General features: G+C 42.2%; 1 protein-coding gene across 1 annotated transcript; it reads right to left on the reverse strand.

The window, feature by feature from the left end:
- Positions 1-474: 474 nt before the first annotated feature.
- Positions 475-20,319, reverse strand: LOC124117458 (coiled-coil domain-containing protein 112-like). Its single transcript, XM_046479365.2, has 14 exons — positions 20,256-20,319; positions 18,614-18,717; positions 17,602-17,723; positions 16,836-16,925; positions 15,580-15,655; positions 13,804-13,990; positions 13,155-13,241; positions 12,129-12,278; positions 10,851-10,988; positions 5,658-5,753; positions 5,128-5,277; positions 4,205-4,300; positions 3,952-4,070; positions 475-1,426 (listed from the first exon to the last, which is right to left on the reverse strand). Exons 1-14 carry the CDS (start codon positions 20,280-20,282, stop codon positions 1,393-1,395), a joined length of 1,476 nt encoding a protein of 491 aa, XP_046335321.2. The 5' UTR covers positions 20,283-20,319; the 3' UTR covers positions 475-1,392.
- Positions 20,320-20,627: the final 308 nt, after the last annotated feature.

Below are 20,627 nucleotides of genomic sequence, written 5' to 3' on the forward strand. Positions count from 1 at the left end.
GATGGTGTCACACTCTGACACAACAAACAATGAATGCAACTCAGAACTGTCAAGTTTGCACAATGATTCCTATTTTGTGAAAGATGCGTACAGTCACTGACATATTCACGAAACACTAAAATGAAAATTGTTCACAAGATATCACATATGCATTTATTAGCATGTACATCACACTTCATGTAGTATATTACATCCTTCTGTAAATATATATACATTCATATGTACATATTAACACACTCTCATAATTCATGTGTATACAACAGGTATCATTAATACATAGATAGACCTGATCTAAACACAAAGAACATTTTGTAGATTATTATACAAAAAAGCACATTTTGAAAACAGTAAAAACTTTCAAAATTGATGGGAAATAATCCACTTGGACGGGGATGAACATGTTGGACAGAATGTTTGACCCCTTTGTGACAAGACCACGACATGACCCCTCCCAGCCCCCCTCCCCCCTCCAACCCCTACTGTGTGAGACTCGATAATGCACACAGACTTGCTCCGACATGTGCTACTGAAAGGATCGACAATGTTGTCAAATCACATCAATTTCATCCCTAAATAGAACATGAAACCAAACAAAGACATTCCTTGTTATAAACCATTGTCACTGTGATAGTATTCATATGTCATGTATGTTTATCTTGTAAAACTGAAGTGTCACATCTATGATTACAACCAAACATAATGTGACCTGGCTAAAAACAAGGTATAAAATATACAAAGTATATGGCTTGGACGGAACTAGTTAAACCAGAGATTCAGAAAAATATACATACAAACATAAACAAAGTGGTAATAAATGATTTCTAGATATGATGTGGTAGATATGACATGCAGCCATGGAAGCTCACAACGCCCCAGACTGACACAACCTGAGTGTAAACTGAACAAAGTACATCTTGAGATCAAGATCTTACATCGGGTACTTGATGTCGCTCACGGTATGTTGTTAATTTATTTGTATATACATACATGTTTATATCTAGCAAATGATTTTTATTAATGCACCTTGTTCAAGGCACTTTGTGCTCAAGCATAGTACATGATACATATGTGCACATGGTTCTAAACTGTCAGCATAATATTGCAGTCGGGTCATATGTGGTATTCTCACTTCACAAATATGACATCAACACGAAGAGGGATGTTTAAGTACTTGTCTGCCAGCTAGCCAGCTAAACCCACCTTTTATTGAATGTTTATTATGTTTATTGAATAAAAAGTTTGGAAGGTAAAGTAATACAGGTAATAGTTCTAATGGGACCAGATTGCTCGCCTGTGTGACCCAAATACACTTTGTTTGAAAATAGAATTGCACTTTAATCTTTCTGTTGTAAACTTCCACCAGCTGTTTTCTTGGGTGGCAGGTGTCCGCAGTCAGTTGAGGCCTTGCCTCCAGGATGGAACAGCTCTGAAAAAAGGAGAGGTGTAGGCTACTGAAACAGGACTGATGACAAACACTAGTAGTTACCATGATGACCCTAGATACACCAGCAGTTACCATGGTAACCCTCCATACAGTTAGATCTTACATACACCAGTAGTTACCTTGGTGACCCTACAGAAACCAGTAGTTACCATGGTAACCCCCCATACTCTTAGTTACTATAGTGACCCTACACACACCTGTAGTTACTAGGGGTGTGACAGATAACTCGGGTACTCGGGTCAGGTCGGCCCTGAATGGGACCTGGTACCCAAAGGACTACCCGGACCTGTGGTTAGTCACGTGATATATTGTTTAATGACACAAATTATCTAAAACTATATGGTTACACTAAAAGTCACTAATGATCCCATTTCTTTCTGACAATGCACCCATTCCTTCTGACTTGTATATGTTTGATTAAAGATAAAACTTCATGCAGTAAACTTCAGTGTTTGCATGGCTGTATCTAAATACATTTTGCCAGGGCTATGGTTCAACTTTTCCAAATCGGACAGTTTGTACCTATCTCTAAATATCTACAGCTGGAAACCGGGTAGTGTCGGGTAATAGGCGAGGTGAAATGGGGTTTAACGTTGCGTCCATGATTATTGCACTTATATAGCGACGTGCATACATATGTGTGTGTGTGTGTGTGTGTGTGTGTGTGTGTGTGTGTGTGGCTGCTTGTACTAGTCCGGACTGATGCCGATTTATAGTGCTAGCACACTGAGATACTATGCCGCAGTTTAACATGAATACCCCATTCAGACACAGTATACTGACTCCGAGCCGACCAGTCCTTGTTTTAGCACCTTAATGCCGAGCGCCAAACAGGGTAACAACAAGTACCATCTTTTAACGTCTTTTGGTATGACGCGGCTGGGGATCGAACCCCGGACATTCCGCTCTCCGGGCGGACGCTCTACCATTAGACCACGGAGGCGGTCAGTCGGGTAATAGGGTGGTGGGTACCTGGGTAGTAAATTTTGACTCGTCCCTGCCCTAGTAGTTACCATGGTGAAGCTACATACACTAGTAGTTAAAATTCATACATTATAGCTGAAATAGTGTGAGCGCCATCTCAACTGACACATGAGCAGGATGGGTACCTCGTCATATAGCAGGAATATTGCTGAGTGCGCGTTAAACAACAATCAATCAATGTCATGGCTTCAGTCTTCTGGGTAATCATGACTGACTATCTGCAATGAGGTCAAATCGTCAATGGGCAATACCATGCAACAGAACTATGGTAGGACAGTTGAGAGAAGCTATCAAGGAAAAGATTAAAGAAAGCTTGGGTAAGATTTGTTCATGGCTCTGGACAGAATGCCTGTGCACACAAGTGGCTGTTGTGATTTTGAACTACTACCCATGTCTCCTGACCTAGCACCCTCTGACCTAGCACCCTCTGACCAAGCACCCTCCGACCCAGCACCCTCTGACCAAGCACCCTCCAACCCAGCACCCTCTGACCCAGCACCCTCTGACCAAGCAGCCTCTGACCTAGCACCCTCTGACCAAGCACCCTCCAACCCAGCACCCTGACCCAGCACCCTCTGACCTAGCACCCTCTGACCCAGCAGCCTCTGACCAAGCAGCCTCTGACCTAGCACCCTCTGACCTAGCACCCTCCAACCCAGCACCGACCTAGCACCCTCTGACCTAGCAGCCTCTGACCCAGCAGCCTCTGACCAAGCAGCCTCTGACCTAGCACCCTCTGACCAAGCAGCCTCTGACCTAGCACCCTCTGACCAAGCACCCTCTGACCCAGCACCCTCTGACCCAGCAGCCTCTGACCAAGCAGCCTCTGACCTAGCACCCTCTGACCTAGCACCCTCTGACCAAGCACCCTCTGACCCAGCACCCTCTGACCCAGCACCCTCTGACCCAGCACCCTCTGACCCAGCACCCTCCGACCCAGCACCCTCCGACCCAGCACCCTCTGACCCAGCACCCTCTGACCCAGCACCCTCTGACCTAGCACCCTCTGACCCAGCACCCTCTGACCTAGCACCCTCTGACCAAGCACCCTCTGACCCAGCACCCTCTGACCCAGCACCCTCTGACCAAGCAGCCTCTGACCTAGCACCCTCTGACCCAGCACCCAGCACCCTCTGACCCAGCACCCTCTGACCCAGCACCCTCTGTCCAACCACCCTCTGTCCAACCACCCTCTGTCCAACCACCCTTAAACTCTTGTCTTTTGCCTTAAGTCAAATGAGTGGCAGACTTGACCAGGTGATGAGGTGATTGTTGCCATCTAGGTATTTCAGGGGGCCGGGGACCGAGATGAAGAGAGAACTACATTGATATGTGACCAATTTAATTCAGCACAATTTTCTATCTGAAGTCCATTTTGCTCTACACTTTTACTCAAAGAATGTTCCTGATTCCACTAAATATAGGAGAGTCTCCGAATTTCCTGTTTCAGTCCTATCACTAGCACTGTTGAACACTAACAAGCTCAGCTTCCTGGCAGAACACAGAGATGGTTGCAGATGTACCTGTGAGGCATTTGAAGCACCTGGCCCCCGCCACTCGGACCCGGTTCTTTCAGTCTTTCCTTCCACCCTTTGGTCGGCTTATACAGGCGGGTGGGATCTCTCGGAACAAACATCTCCACCTGCAAAGTCCACACTGATACATTCAAATTGATGTCAGTCTTTTCAAAATTAACTTATATGCACACATTATTTTCAGGATATCAACAATTAATTCTTGTAAAAACTTATATTCCATAAAAAACTGCAATCTTGCCTGTTGCTTTATTCTCGCCAATTTTTTCTCTTTTTCTATTTCTTCTTCTTCTTTGGCCTTCTTCTTCATAACCCTCTCAGATACCGCTTTTAGATCCTATTCAACAAAATAATCACCATGATGTACCATATATAAATGGACACACTGAACTACACACATTTCTAAGTCACCATACAACATGTCAAATATAATACCGATAGATCACTGGACCTAGAGTGATGACATGGCTCTGTTTGAAATGAGATATATTTTAAATTATTCATGTGATCAGGTCGTATAGGTTGCTATGCATGGGTTTACAATGCGTGACCCAAGTGTTTGGGTGGTGACCTTGGTGACGCTGGGATGTGTTGGGGTGATTTGTTTTTAGAAGCTGGAAACTTTGTTCAAGCACGTTTCCGCATAAGATCGAAAGAAGAACTAAGAAATGCATAGTGAGAGATAGGCTAAGTTTAAAATTTAAATGTATTTCACCATTCATTACAACTGAAACATGACAATGTAACAGCTTCTGAATGTGAAGTTTCCTATATATGTCACTGATCTGTGTAACCATCTCTAATTTGTTAACTGTTAGGCTACTGTTGGTCTTCAGGCAACAACCTTCAAAAACGGTCTCTTTTACGATGTAATATGTACAATGATTGGAGGTCAACATTTTATTTTTTGTTGAATTCAAGTAGAAGGAAATTACAAGTGAGTGAGTGAGTGAGGTTTTACACTGCTTTTAGCAATGTTCCAGCAATATCATGGCGAGGGACACCACAAGTGGGCTTTACACATTGTACCCATGTCGGGAATTGAACCCGAATGCTTTAACCACTAAGTCCCGACCGCCCCAGGAAACTGCAACAGTGGTGTTGTGATTGTTGGTTGTGTTGTGTTGGTGTTGTGAGTGTACATGAGTTGTGCCCGTGACTGACCCGGTCCCTGAACTTGACAATCTCCCGGGCGGACAGCTGCTGCTTCCTCTCACTCTCCACCTGCTCCCACCTCTCCTCCTGCGCCCGGAGGAACTCCTCCTCATCCTTTCGCTGTTGCTTGTACTCCAACACCCGTGACCGCATCTCCATCTGCAACAGTGTAACTACATCTACAACAGTGGACCTACAATCTCATTTGAAAATGAGTTATTTGGTACTTCCGGCTTTTGATTCCTGGGAAGTTAGATCATGTGTCAAGCGAATGAAGTTAAGTTTGAGACGATAGCAAATATTATTATTCTCTCAAACTGCTATTGACCCATTCTATATCACAGAATTCTATCTGAAGTCTTGGTGTTATCGTTTGATGATAAGGTTTTACATTTCAAAAGTAGGGCTACTCGAAATTATTTCATGACACATTTCAGACCAGGGGCAGACACTCACATTAATTTCATGATCTACAGTAACAGTGCTGTACAGTAATATTTTCTATTTCTTTGAACCTTTCTGTTTGTTTTTCAACCCACCTGTCTTTTCTTTTCATCTTCCTGTTTCTTGGTTCGAGCCATCTCCTCCCTCATCCTCCGCTCCTCCACCTGGGCCTTCTCCAGCTCCTTCTGCACCTACACATTCACCACAGTTACAAACTTCACCTACACATTCACCACAGTTACAAACTTCACCTACACATTCACCACAGTTACAAACTTCACCTACACATTCACCACAGTTACAAACTTCCCCTACACATTCACCACAGTTACAAACTTCACCTACACATTCACCACAGTTACAAACTTCACCTACACTTTCACAACAGTTACAAACTTCACCTACACATTCACAACAGTTACAAACTTCACCTACACATTCACCGCAGTTACAAACTTCACCTACACATTCACCACAGTTACAAACTTCACCTACACATTCACCACAGTTACAAACTTCACCTACACATTCACAACAGTTACAAACTTCACCTACACATTCACCACAGTTACAAACTTCACCTACACATTCACAACAGTTACAAACTTCACCTACACTTTCACAACAGTAACAAACTTCACCTACACATTCACAACAGTTACAAACTTCACCTACATATTCACCACAGTTACAAACTTCACCTACACATTCACCGCAGTTACAAACTTCACCTGCATTCACCCCAGTTACAAACTTCACATACACTTCCACAACAGTTACAAACTTCACCTACATATTCACCACAGTTACAAACTTCACCTACACATTCACCGCAGTTACAAACTTCACCTACACATTCACCACAGTTACAAACTTCACCTACACTTTCACAACAGTTACAAACTTCACCTACACATTCACCAGTTACAAACTTCACCTACACATTCACAACAGTTACAAACTTCACCTACACATTCACCACAGTTACAAACTTCACCTACATATTCACCACAGTTACAAACTTCACCTACACATTCACCGCAGTTACAAACTTCACCTGCATTCACCCCAGTTACAAACTTCACATACACTTTCACAACAGTTACAAACTTCACCTACACATTCACAACAGTTACAAACTTCACCTACATATTCACCACAGTTACAAACTTCACCTACATATTCACCACAGTTACAAACTCCACCTACACATTCACCGCAGTTACAAACTTCACCTGCATTCACCCCAGTTACAAACTTCACCTACACTTTCACAACACTTACAAACTTTACCTACACATTCACCACAGTTACAAATTTTGCCTACACATTCACCACAGTTACAAACTTCACCTACACATTCACCACAGTTACAAACTTCACCTACACATTCACCACAGTTACAAACTTCACCTACACATTCACCACAGTTACAAACTTCACCTACACATTCACCACAGTTACAAACTTCACCTACACATTCACCACAGTTACAAACTTCCCCTACACATTCACCACAGTTACAAACTTCACCTACACATTCACCACAGTTACAAACTTCACCTACACTTTCACAACAGTTACAAACTTCACCTACACATTCACAACAGTTACAAACTTCACCTACACATTCACCGCAGTTACAAACTTCACCTACACATTCACCACAGTTACAAACTTCACCTACACATTCACCACAGTTACAAACTTCACCTACACATTCACAACAGTTACAAACTTCACCTACACATTCACCACAGTTACAAACTTCACCTACACATTCACAACAGTTACAAACTTCACCTACACTTTCACAACAGTAACAAACTTCACCTACACATTCACAACAGTTACAAACTTCACCTACATATTCACCACAGTTACAAACTTCACCTACACATTCACCGCAGTTACAAACTTCACCTGCATTCACCCCAGTTACAAACTTCACATACACTTCCACAACAGTTACAAACTTCACCTACATATTCACCACAGTTACAAACTTCACCTACACATTCACCGCAGTTACAAACTTCACCTACACATTCACCACAGTTACAAACTTCACCTACACTTTCACAACAGTTACAAACTTCACCTACACATTCACCAGTTACAAACTTCACCTACACATTCACAACAGTTACAAACTTCACCTACACATTCACCACAGTTACAAACTTCACCTACATATTCACCACAGTTACAAACTTCACCTACACATTCACCGCAGTTACAAACTTCACCTGCATTCACCCCAGTTACAAACTTCACATACACTTTCACAACAGTTACAAACTTCACCTACACATTCACAACAGTTACAAACTTCACCTACATATTCACCACAGTTACAAACTTCACCTACATATTCACCACAGTTACAAACTCCACCTACACATTCACCGCAGTTACAAACTTCACCTGCATTCACCCCAGTTACAAACTTCACCTACACTTTCACAACACTTACAAACTTTACCTACACATTCACCACAGTTACAAATTTTGCCTACACATTCACCACAGTTACAAACTTCACCTACACATTCACAACAGTTACAAACTTCACCTACACATTCACCACAGTTACAAACTTCACCTACACATTCACCACAGTAACAAACTTCACCTACACATTCACAACAGTTACAAACTTCACCTACATATTCACCACAGTTACAAACTTCACCTACACATTCACCGCAGTTACAAACTTCACCTGCATTCACCCCAGTTACAAACTTCACATACACTTTCACAACAGTTACAAACTTCACCTACATATTCACCACAGTTACAAACTTCACCTACACATTCACCGCAGTTACAAACTTCACCTACACATTCACCACAGTTACAAACTTCACCTACACTTTCACAACAGTTACAAACTTCACCTACACATTCACCAGTTACAAACTTCACCTACACATTCACAACAGTTACAAACTTCACCTACACATTCACCGCAGTTACAAACTTCACCTACATATTCACCACAGTTACAAACTTCACCTACACATTCACCGCAGTTACAAACTTCACCTGCATTCACCCCAGTTACAAACTTCACATACACTTTCACAACAGTTACAAACTTCACCTACACATTCACAACAGTTACAAACTTCACCTACATATTCACCACAGTTACAAACTTCACCTACATATTCACCACAGTTACAAACTTCACCTACACATTCACCGCAGTTACAAACTTCACCTGCATTCACCCCAGTTACAAACTTCACCTACACTTTCACAACAGTTACAAACTTCACCTACACATTCACCACAGTTACAAATTTTGCCTACACATTCACCACAGTTACAAACTTCACCTACACATTCACAACAGTTACAAACTTCACCTACACATTCACCGCAGTTACAAACTTCACCTACACATTCACCACAGTAACAAACTTCACCTACACATTCACAACAGTTACAAACTTCACCTACACATTCACAACAGTTACAAACTTCACCTACATATTTACCACAGTTACAAACTTTGCCTACACATTCACCACAGTAACAAACTTCACCTACAATTTCACAACAGTTACAAACTTCACCTACACATTCACAACAGTAACAAACTTCACCTACACATTCACCAAAGTTACAAACTTCACCTACACATTCACCACAGTAACAAACTTCACCTACACATTCACCACAGTTACAAACTTCACCTACACATTCACCACAGTTACAAACTTCACCTACACATTCTACACAGTTACAAACTTCACCTACACATTCACCACAGTTACAAATTTTGCCTACACATTCACCACAGTTACAAACTTCACCTACACATTCAAGACACCCTCTAGACATCCTCAATCAATCCTGCTTGTATCTAGACACCCTCCATCAATCCTGACTATATCTAAACACACGCTAGACCTCTGTCCACATCACTCCTGTCTATATCTAGACACCCTCCATCAATCCTGTCTATATCTAGACATCCTCGATCAATCCTGCTTGTATCTAGACATCCTCCATCAATCCTGACTATATCATAACACACGCTAGACCTCTGTCCACATCAATCCTGTCTATATCTAGACACCCTCCATCAATCCTGCCTGTATCTAGACACCCTCCATCAATCCTGTCTATATCTAGACATCCTCGATCAATCCTGCTTGTATCTAGACACCCTCCATCAATCCTGCCTGTATCTAGACACCCTCCATCAATCCTGACTATATCATAACACACGCTAGATCTCTGTCCACATCAATCCTGTCTATATCTAGACACCCTCCATCAATCCTCCCATTATCTAGACACCCTCAAGGCCTCCGTCCACATCAATCCTGTCTATATCTAACCAACCTCCATCAATCCTGTCTATATCTAGACACACACACACACACACACACCCACACACCCATCAATCCTGCCTATATTAAGAAACCCTACAGGCCTCGATCTATATCAATCTTGCCTACATCTGGACACTCTCAAGACCTCCGTCCATATCAATGCTGTCTATATCAAGACACCCTCCATCAATCATGTCTATATCAAGACACCCTCCATCAATCATGTCTATATCAAGACACCCTCCATCAATCATGTCTATATCAAGACACCCTCCATCAATCATGTCTATATCTAGACACCCTCCATCAAACCTGCCCTGCCCCCGTCCACATCAATCCTGCCTCCATCTAGACACCCTTCATCAATCCTGCCTAAATCTAGACACCCTCCAGACCTTCGTCCACATCAATCCTGCCTACATCTAGACACCCTCCAGACCTTCGTCCACATCAATCCTGTCTTTATCGAGACACCCTCCATCAATCCTGCCTACATCTAGACACCCTCCAGGCCTCCATCCACATCAATCCTGCCTACATCTAGACACCCTCCAGACCGTCGTCCACATCAATCCTGTCTTTATCTAGACACCCTCCATCAATCCTGCCTACATCTAGACACCCTCCTGACCTCAGTCCACATCAATCCTGTCTATATCTAGACACTCCCATCAATCCTGCCTACATCTAGACACCCTCCAGACCTTCGTCCACATCAATCCTGTCTTTATCTAGACACCCTCCATCAATCCTGCCTACATCTAGACACCCTCCTGACCTCAGTCCACATCAATCCTGTCTATATCTAGACACTCCCATCAATCCTGCCTATATCTAGACACACTCTAGACCTCCGTTCACATAAATCCTGTCAATATCTAGACACGCTCCAGACCTCTGTCCACATCAATCCTGCCTAAAACCAGTGTAACCTACCCTCCATGCATTCAGGCGTGAAAATCTCTCCCTCTTCTCACTCTCCACCTCCTCCTTTAGCTGGGCCTTTCTCATCTCTTCCTGCTCTTCCTCCAGGTTCTCCTCATCCACATGGGCCAGCAGCTCCTCCTTCTCCCCCTACAGCATGGAGCATAGGGTAGCATAGTGCAGGATAGTGGAGCATAGTGTAGCACAGCAGTGAGGGGTAGTGTTGGATAGTATAGAGTAGCACAGTGTAGTATAGTGTAGCATAGCAGTGTTGGTTAGTATAGAGTAGCACATTGGAACATAGTGTAGCATAGCATAGCATAGAGCACCATGGCATAGCCTAGTGTAGCATAGTGTAGCACAGAGTAGCATAGTGAAGCACAGTGTAGTTCAGTGTAGCATTGGGTAGCACAGTGCAGTGTAGAAGGTGTAGTGTAGTGTAGTGTAGTACAGTGTAGTGTAATGTAGCACAGTGTAGTGTAATGTAGTGAAATGTAGTCTAATGTAATGTAGCGTAGTGTAGTCTAATGTAATGTAGCACAGTGTAGTGTAGTTTAGTGTAATGTAGTGTAGTACAGTGTAGTGTAGTGTAGTGTAGTGTAGTGTAGTGTAGTGTAGTGTAGTGTAGTGTAATGTAATGTAATGTAGCACAGTGTTGTGTAGTGTAGTGTAGTGTAGTGTAATGTAGTGAAGCACAGTGTAGTGTAGTGTAGTGTAGTGTAGTGTAGTGTAGTGTAGTGTAGTGTAGTGAAGCACAGTGTAGTGTAGTGTAGTGTAGTGTAGTGTAGCAGTGTAGTGTAGTGTAGTGTAGTGTAGTGTAATGTAGTGAAGCACAGTGTAGTGTAGTGTAGTGTAGTGTAGTGTAGTGTAGTGTAGTGTAGTGTAGTGTGGCACAGTGCAGTGTAGTGTAGTGTAGTATAAGGAATAATCTTTATTTCCTCCATCAGTATCGGAGTGTACAAGGAAAGAATTACATATCACTATTTACATGCACTTTTTACAAGATGATGTGTTAAAGATACAGGATATTTCCTGCGCCACAACGTTCATAAATTGTGCCCATGTATCAAGAGACAAATAGTCCACGAGAAGTGTGATACCTCTAATATTAGGTACTGGTTTAATGATAAGTGGTCACACAGTTTCTCATACAGAATAATCCGCTGTGCTGTGAGCCTATCACAGGTCACAGGTTGGTGATACACAGTCATCACAGTCACTGTAAAATATGGGAGAATTCCCAATTTGAGCTACAGCATTGATTACTGCTGGACACCTGCCTCAACTTACCTGTTTCCTTTGTCTCCACGCTTTTATAGCATCCTTCTTGACATCGTTGAGGAAGAGATATTCCTGATACCAAGACTCATGGTCGTGGATTTCGTCTTCCTGCTTTGTTGGCAGTGCTGGAATCAGGTGCTGCACAAACACATTCTTGCCCTGAAACCAGATATCAACAGATTTTCATAAAGTTGGGGAATAAAATCAAATAAGAGGGTAAAACATTATTGGCTTTTACTGTGTAGATGACAATATTACAATTACACATAAGTACAACATAGTCTGATGATGCATCAGTCACGCTGAAGGTTTTATGGTCAAACTCAATCCAGAACATCCACAACCATCTTGAATCTGTTCCTGAAATTGAGTGAGTGAGTGAGTGAGTGAGTATGGTTTTACGCCGCTTTTAGCAATATCCCAGCAAATATCACAGCGGTGGACACCAGAAATGGGCTTCACACATTGTACCCATGTCGGGAATCGTCGTGCAAGCTACCCGACCACCCCTCCTGAACTTGAGGAAGGTCTGATGGTCATACTCAACCTAGAACATCCACACCCACCTTGAATCTGTTCCTGAACTTGAGGAAGGTCTGATGGTCATACACAACCTAGAACATCCACACCCACCTTGAATCTGTTCCTGAACTTGAGGAAGGTCTGATGGTCATACTCAACCTAGAACATCCACACCCACCTTGAATCTGTTCCTGAACTTGAGGAAGGTCTGATGGTCATACTCAACCTAGAACATCCACACCCACCTTGAATCTGTTCCTGAACTTGAGGAAGGTCTGATGGTCATACACAACCTAGAACATCCACACCCACCTTGAATCTGTTCCTGAACTTGAGGAAGGTCTGATGGTCATACACAACCTAGAACATCCACACCCACCTTGAATCTGTTCCTGAACTTGAGGAAGGTCTGATGGTCATACTCAACCTAGAACATCCACACCCACCTTGAATCTGTTCCTGAACTTGAGGAAGGTCTGATGGTCATACTCAACCTAGAACATCCACACCCACCTTGAATCTGTTCCTGAACTTGAGGAAGGTCTGATGGTCATACTCATCCCAACCCCCACGCACTCCGCCTGTTTGCTGGAGAAATTTCTGAAGAAACATAAAAGTCTTGTCAATAACAGTAGATATAGGACATTGCTAACACTTAACACTGACACTGATATACATTAAAATTGCAAAACTGATATACATCATCACGATAAGGCTAAGAGACAAGGTCCGTTTAGAATTACATGAAGATCCGGTGAACAATAGGTCTTCAGCAACCTATGCTTGCCCTAAATGGCGACTATGCTTGTCGTAAGAGGCGACTAACAGGATCGGATGGTCAGGCTCGCTGACTTGGTTGATGCATGTCATCGATCCCAATTGTGTGGATCGATGCTCATGATATCAATCACTGGATTGTCTGGTCCAGATGGATTATTTACAGACCGCCGTCCTATAGCTTGAATATTGGTGAGTGCGGCGTTAAACAACAAACCAAAACAAAACAAAAAGAATTAGACATCAAGGAATGCCAATGTGCCCAAGCCCAGTTCCCTCATAAGGGATGTTGAAATAACCCCATTTCCTCCAAAGTAAGGGCCCTGGTTCCACAAGCATGTAATACATCCAACATGGCAGACTTGTGTCAGGACCAGTATGCTACCTCAAAGGCTGCAACTTCTGGTGGAAGATCTTTGGTGATGTCTCGAGCTGTTGAGGGTGCCCTGACACTGGCAACTCTGGTAGCAGATGCCCCGCCATCTCGGACCTGACTCCACACCTCGAATCTCTTCTCTAGCGCCTGGATCTCCTGTGTGGTCGTCCTCTCTTCCTTCATCAGTTCCTCATACCTGCTCAACATAAAGTAACATCTGATGGACACGACATACAGTAACATCTGATGGACACGACATACAGTAACATCTGATGGACACGACATGCAGTGACATCTGATGGACAAGACATACAGTAACATCTGATGGACACGACATACAGTGACATCTGATGTACACGACATACAGTAACATCTGATGGACACGACATACAGTAACATCTGATGGACAAGACATTCAGTAACATCTGATGTACAAGACATACAGTAACATCTGATGGACACGACATACAGTAACATCTGATGGACACGACATACAGTGACATCTGATGGACACGACATACAGTAACATCTGATGGACACGACATACAGTAACATCTGATGGACACGACATACAGTAACATCTGATGGACAAGACATACAGTAACATCTGATGGACACGACATACAGTAACATCTGATGGACAAGACATACAGTAACATCTGATGGACACGACATACAGTGACATCTGATGGACAAGACATACAGTGACATCTGATGGACACGACATACAGTAACATCTGATGGACATGACATACATTGACATCTGATGGACACGACATACAGTAACATCTGATGGACACGACATACAGTGACATCTGATGGACAAGACATACAGTAACATCTGATGGACATGACATACAGTGACATCTGATGGACACGACATACAGTAACATCTGATGGACACGACATACAGTGACATCTGATGGACAAGACATACAGTAACATCTGATGGACACGACATACAGTGACATCTGATGGACAAGACATACAGTGACATCTGATGGACACGACATACAGTAACATCTGATGGACACGACATACAGTGACATCTGATGGACACGACATACAGTAACATCTGATGGACACGACATACAGTAACAACTGATGGACACGACATACAGTAATATCTGATGGACAAGACATACAGTGACATCTGATGGACAAAACATACAGTAACATCTGATGGACAAGACATACAGTGACATGACTGTCACAACATACAGTAACATCTGATGGACAAGACATACAGTAACACCTGATGGACACGACATACAGTGACATGACTGTCACAACATACTCTGACAGATGACTGTCATGACCTATATGTCAACAAATTATTCACAAAGCTTTGTCAGTTTTTTGACACATTAACATGTTTATTCGATCATCATGATCATCATTACCGTGGTTAGACTATTTGCTGAATGATTCCATTTGTTCTACTCTTTTGTTTATGGAAACAATTTGCATTTCAAATGAATGCCCCAGAATGTGTGGTAAGCAAGAACACAGGTATGAACAATGTTCAAGTGGTGTAAAGACAGGTCAGTTTAACGTTGGAGGAACCCCTGAAGTGAAGCCCCTGAGGATGGGCATCATGCTGACAAACAAACCATAATCAAGATCTGGGATACAAACTCACATCCAGCAGATCCCGGTAAAGGGACATAACTCTACACAGAGAAAGGCATTGACTTGAACCAATGGACAACCTGTGATCTTGTCACGTACTACAACCGCTGACTGTACTAACATCTAACACAAACAAAAATGTAAAACACCTACAACTGACGCTGCTGCAACTTGAATGTGTTTATAGTTCCTTCTATGTCCTCCATGATCACCTTCAACTTCTCAACAACTGGAAACAAAAAACCAAATTGATACACATCTCAACATGCACATGAAACAGCAAACCAATCACATCTCAACATGCACATCAAACAGCAAACCAATCACATCTCAACATGCACATCAAACAGCAAACCAATCACATCTCAACATGAACATCAAACAGCAAACTAAACAGTGATTAGCAAAAGCAACAACGAGTACAACAGATGTTGTATATGACAAATTATGACACTACCAGCCAGAATACATTTTGATTTTCTGAAACTGAGTGAGTGAGTGAGTGAGTGAGTGAGTGAGTTTGGTTTAACGCCGCTTTTAACATTATTCCAGTTATATCATGGCGTGTCAGCTTAATGTGAGAGAAAAGCCCGAAGTGATGCAGGTCTTAGACGTTTACCACTTCGGTTAAACCCACGAGCACGGTTATGGTGCAGACAAACCTAGAAACATAATCAGGGTGAACCGGGATTCGAACCCACAATCATAGGTTTCTGGCGTGTCCAGGGGTGACTCTGCACAGCGAATTGCGGCGCCTTAGACGACTGGGCCACCCGTGCCCCCCTTTCGGAAACTGATGCCATCCATGTAGTGGTGTAAAGATACATTGATACATATCCCAATACGAGGCCCCGACACAATACATTAATTTACAACCCTGAATAGCAATACATGATATATTTCAATGATAACAAAGTTTTTTTGTGTCAAAATCATGTGAATAATAACAGAAATTGTTCACCAACCAGCTTACACAGATTCTCTAGTATTCCTGGTTGGCTTTATTGAGCAACACATTCACAGTGCCTTCTAGCCTATGTGTTTATGGCCTACTATAATTTATATCCCAACTTCAATCTGTGATATAAATAAAGAAATGACTCGGGGTTGGGATTTACCTGCAAATGAAAAAAAATATCAACTTATGAAATAAAAAATACTGTATCAGGACACGATGTGTATTGTACCAGGTGACCATTAGTATCAGGAGGTACAACGTGTCATGACCCCGCCGTATCGTTTCACCTCTAATGGCAGGTCCGTGTGTGTTAGTTCATCTTGTAGGAAGATGCTGATCAACATGTAAACATTTATGTCGAAACAAAATTTGAAGAAAACATTATGCATGATTAAATGCATTATGCATGCTACAAACATCATCATGATAATTACAATGAGATGGAGCTTACATTCAGGTGTGGGTTTGATATCCTTCAGTTCTCGTTGAAACCTCTTCACCATGTGGCTTATCTTCTCTAACTGTTGGCGTAACTTTATCTCTGTAGGAAGAAGAAGAGTAGCAAATAATTATCCAAGTCTTGTTGTATAGCCATGTAGGTATACCTTATAGTTTGAAATAGTCAATCTGGTAAGCAGAATGGTAAGACATCTTATGTGAAATATAGTTGAAATCTCATAATATTTTAGCAAAAAGCACAGCGGGTCCATAAACAACAATATTTAAGGCTAAAAAAAAATAATTAAAAAATCCTTATTTATTCCAAATCCAACGGTAGTCAAATACTGTATTCCAGTATTTTACTCATCGAGGAATACATTTATGTAGGGAGGCCCTTTCCCAGGTTGATTGTACACAACTGTTTATTGAATACACAACTGTTTATTGGTTACATATAGTTTGAACACACCCACCACCATCCCAAAAAAAAAAACACAAAAAAAAAACACTGCCCACCCACACTATATCTTTAAAAACCATTGCCTGAGAACCAATTCTTTTATTTTTTTAAGCCTATAATAGTCAAACTTTTCCCTTATCATTTTTGAAAAAATTCATGTTACCATGGTTAGGGCAGTCTTGTGCCCTGAGAATAAAATATGTAGCCTCAGATGTATTTCTTCAGATGTTCTGTTTGACCGATGCCTACTTGAGAGATGAACATTGCAAGACTGTGACATTAACCATTATATTAACATGATCAATGCTCTATTTACTTTCTGTCTTCCTTTGTGTGGTCATCTTGCTATCCTGCTCTTCAAGTTGAACGAAGTCTGCTCTATAGTCACTTCGCTTGCTGTAGATATGTGTTCCCTTCTCTCTCTCCATTGCCTGAATTCTTCAGAGTAAAACAGAAACAATATCATTTGCATTCTAATGATAAAACATGAAGAAGAGAACTAGGTCTCCTGTGTTGGATCGACCACCTCTGTTGTCTAGTGGTAGAGCATTCGCCCGAATCATACCAAAGATGCTAAAAGATGGTACTTGTTGTTACCCTGCCTGGCATTCGGCATTAAGGGGGCTAAAGCCGGGGTTCGATCCTCGCCCGAATCATACCAAAGATGCTAAAAGATGGTACTTGTTGTTACCCTGTCTGGCATTCGGCATTAAGGGGGCTAAAGCAAGGACTGGTTGGCTCGGAGTCAGTATACTGTGTCTGAGTGGGGTATTCCATTTAAACTGTGGCATGGTATCTCAGTGTGCTAGCACTATAAATCGGCATCAGTCCAGACCAGTACAAGCAGCCACACACACACACACACACACACACGTGCATGCACGTCGCAATATAAGTGCAATAATCTTGGACGCGACGTTAAACCTCATTTCACCTCACCTCCAGTGTTGAGTCATTTACAAAACATCACTAACTTGTTGGGATAATGTACAATTATACTGATACTTTGTTAACAAGCCACAAGTTGGGACACTATGAGTACAGCAATCCAGCAAAACATATGGTACGTCAAAACACACACAAGACATTTTTCTAGGTGTATAAAGTAGGTCAATAACATCAGTCACCAAAAATGATACCATATGAATACCAGCCCAGCACTCACATTTTCATATATATGTCACGTTCCTGGTCCCAGCATTGGAGACATACTCAGACATGTATATACCATGTTTCTATTACAGCCCACCCTGCCTAGTTCACAATCCCATCAGGAATTGAGATTGACTGCCAGAAACCTAAACTGATGTTCACCATCTTTTACTTACTGTATCTCCAATTTATTAATTTCCCGTAAAATTTCACCCTTTTTGGCCTGCTCAGTTTTGGTTTTCCATGCCATGACTTCTCCATTTCGGGATGTGTTGACCACCTACAACATGGTGAATATCTATCAGCCACAGAAAACAAGCACATCTCTATGCTATGTACAACATGGGATGATCTTCAATCTTAACAATTCACTTAGAAATATGTTCATAGTTGATCTATGAATTTGATTCAATAGAACAACTGTAATGTCACCTCAAGTGACAACTGTCTTAAATACTTAGTTTTTTTAGTTGTTTTTTTTTGTCTTTTAAGAACTGATTTAGGCATTCAGTTAGCGAGACAGTGATGCCACCAGTAAGAACAGTTCTGTCGGAATGTATAATTTTTTTGAGGAAACATTGTCCCTAACGGTACTTTACATACTCTCAATGTTTCAGTTTGTAATGACAACGGTGATGGCTATATTCAAAAGAACCATGTCAATGTTTTGTTTGTTGTTTGACGCCGCACTCGGCAAAATTCCACCGACGGCGGTCTGTAAAATATCGAGTCTGGAACAGACTCCAGTGATTGACATCATGAGCATCGAATTGGGATACGATTACATGAATCGACCAGTCAGCAAGCCTGACCACCCAATCCCATTAGTCGCCTCTTACGACAAGCATAGTCGCCTTTTACGGCAAACATGGGTTGCTGAAGACCTATATTGTACACCGCTCTTCACGGGTCAGCATGTCAATGAGTAATCCGGAAATGGATTAATGTGATACGATGTGTTGATTGAAAGCAATAACTAATTGCGGGAGTAGTGCACTTTACCGGGCGCACTTTTTCAGATCCAATTAGCGCTGTGGGGACTCGAACGCGCTTCGCCGGCTCACCGGCTCTGCTAATTAATGCGTTAATTAGCCTACGCTCTACCACTGGACCACAGGCGCTATCACATGTAATCAGTGCTCGTTTAACAGGTCATTAGAATCCCCATTGACATGCATGCGTAATTCAGTAAACAATGAATTGCGCATGCGTGTGACGTCACTGCCCGCTCTCCAATTCATCTTTTCTCGAAACCACACCCGCAATTGTTTATGTCAACATGACCGACCAATGGGATTAACTGGATTAACGCTTGAAAAGGTAAGAATTTATGGCTAACCCTTGCCCAAACCCACTGACCCTAATGACCGAAAAGGGGTTTTGGATCGTAAAGACGTGTAAGTTTCCCTAAGACCGAAAACGGGTGTTGGATCGTAAAGACGTGTAAGTTTCCCTAAGACCGAAAAACGGGTGTTGGATCGTAAAGTTGTGTAAGTTTCCCTAAGACCTAGAACGGGTGTTTGATCGTAAAGATGTGTAAGTTTCCCTAAGACCGAGAACGGGTGTTTGATTGTAAAGATGTGTAAGTTTCCCTAAGACCGAAAACGGGTGTTGGATCGTGAAGCGAGAGTCACCAGAGCGTGAGGCACGGTAACGGTATAACGAGACAGCGGTGGCACTATAGCGCGGTAATTGAGCGGATGGTAGAGCTCGGGCTGCGCCCGGTAAACTGCATTGTTGCCCTAATTGCAGGCTGTCGGTGATAAATTCACTCATCATCTGCTAGTACTGGGTTATTTAGATATGTAAGTGTCAAACCTGTGTTGTTTTAGGTTTGGCTGCCATTTTGACGCTCACTGCTATCGTATTTCTGATTGGTTGGATTGGGTGTATCTAAAAGCTAAACTCAACAAATGAACAGTGCAACGCAGGAAATTATATTGAAATTTCATAATATCATTAATTAGTAATTGCAGAAAAGACACATAATTCTAATATTATCAAATATCTTTATATTATAATTTGTTAGATTTCTGGTGATATATGTATTGCTTATGTCTTGGCTGTTTTCGTTTATGCTATTGTAAATATAGTAGAAATCCAAGCTCCTTCCCAGCGCGTGACACCTTCGTTACACTCTCGGTAAAGAGAGATCCGCGAACGGACTATCGCTGTGAGGAGCTTGAGTAT

This window comes from Haliotis rufescens, unplaced genomic scaffold (genome assembly GCF_023055435.1).
Source record: "Haliotis rufescens isolate VD_foot unplaced genomic scaffold, xgHalRufe1.0.p SCAF_1, whole genome shotgun sequence".
NCBI classification, from domain to species: Eukaryota; Metazoa; Mollusca; class Gastropoda; order Lepetellida; family Haliotidae; genus Haliotis; species Haliotis rufescens.

Bases quoted from the DNA above. Each gene is read 5' to 3' on its own strand.
- LOC124117458 (XM_046479365.2), bottom strand. From the start codon at position 20,282: ATGGCAGCCAAACCTAAAACAACACAG. The intron at 18,718-20,255 runs GTTTGACACTTA...ACCATGTTGTAG, and splicing joins CCAAACCTAAAACAACACAG to GTGGTCAACACATCCCGAAA. The intron at 1,427-3,951 runs GTACATCTGCAA...TCCTTTTTTCAG, and splicing joins GTGCTTCAAATGCCTCACAG to AGCTGTTCCATCCTGGAGGC.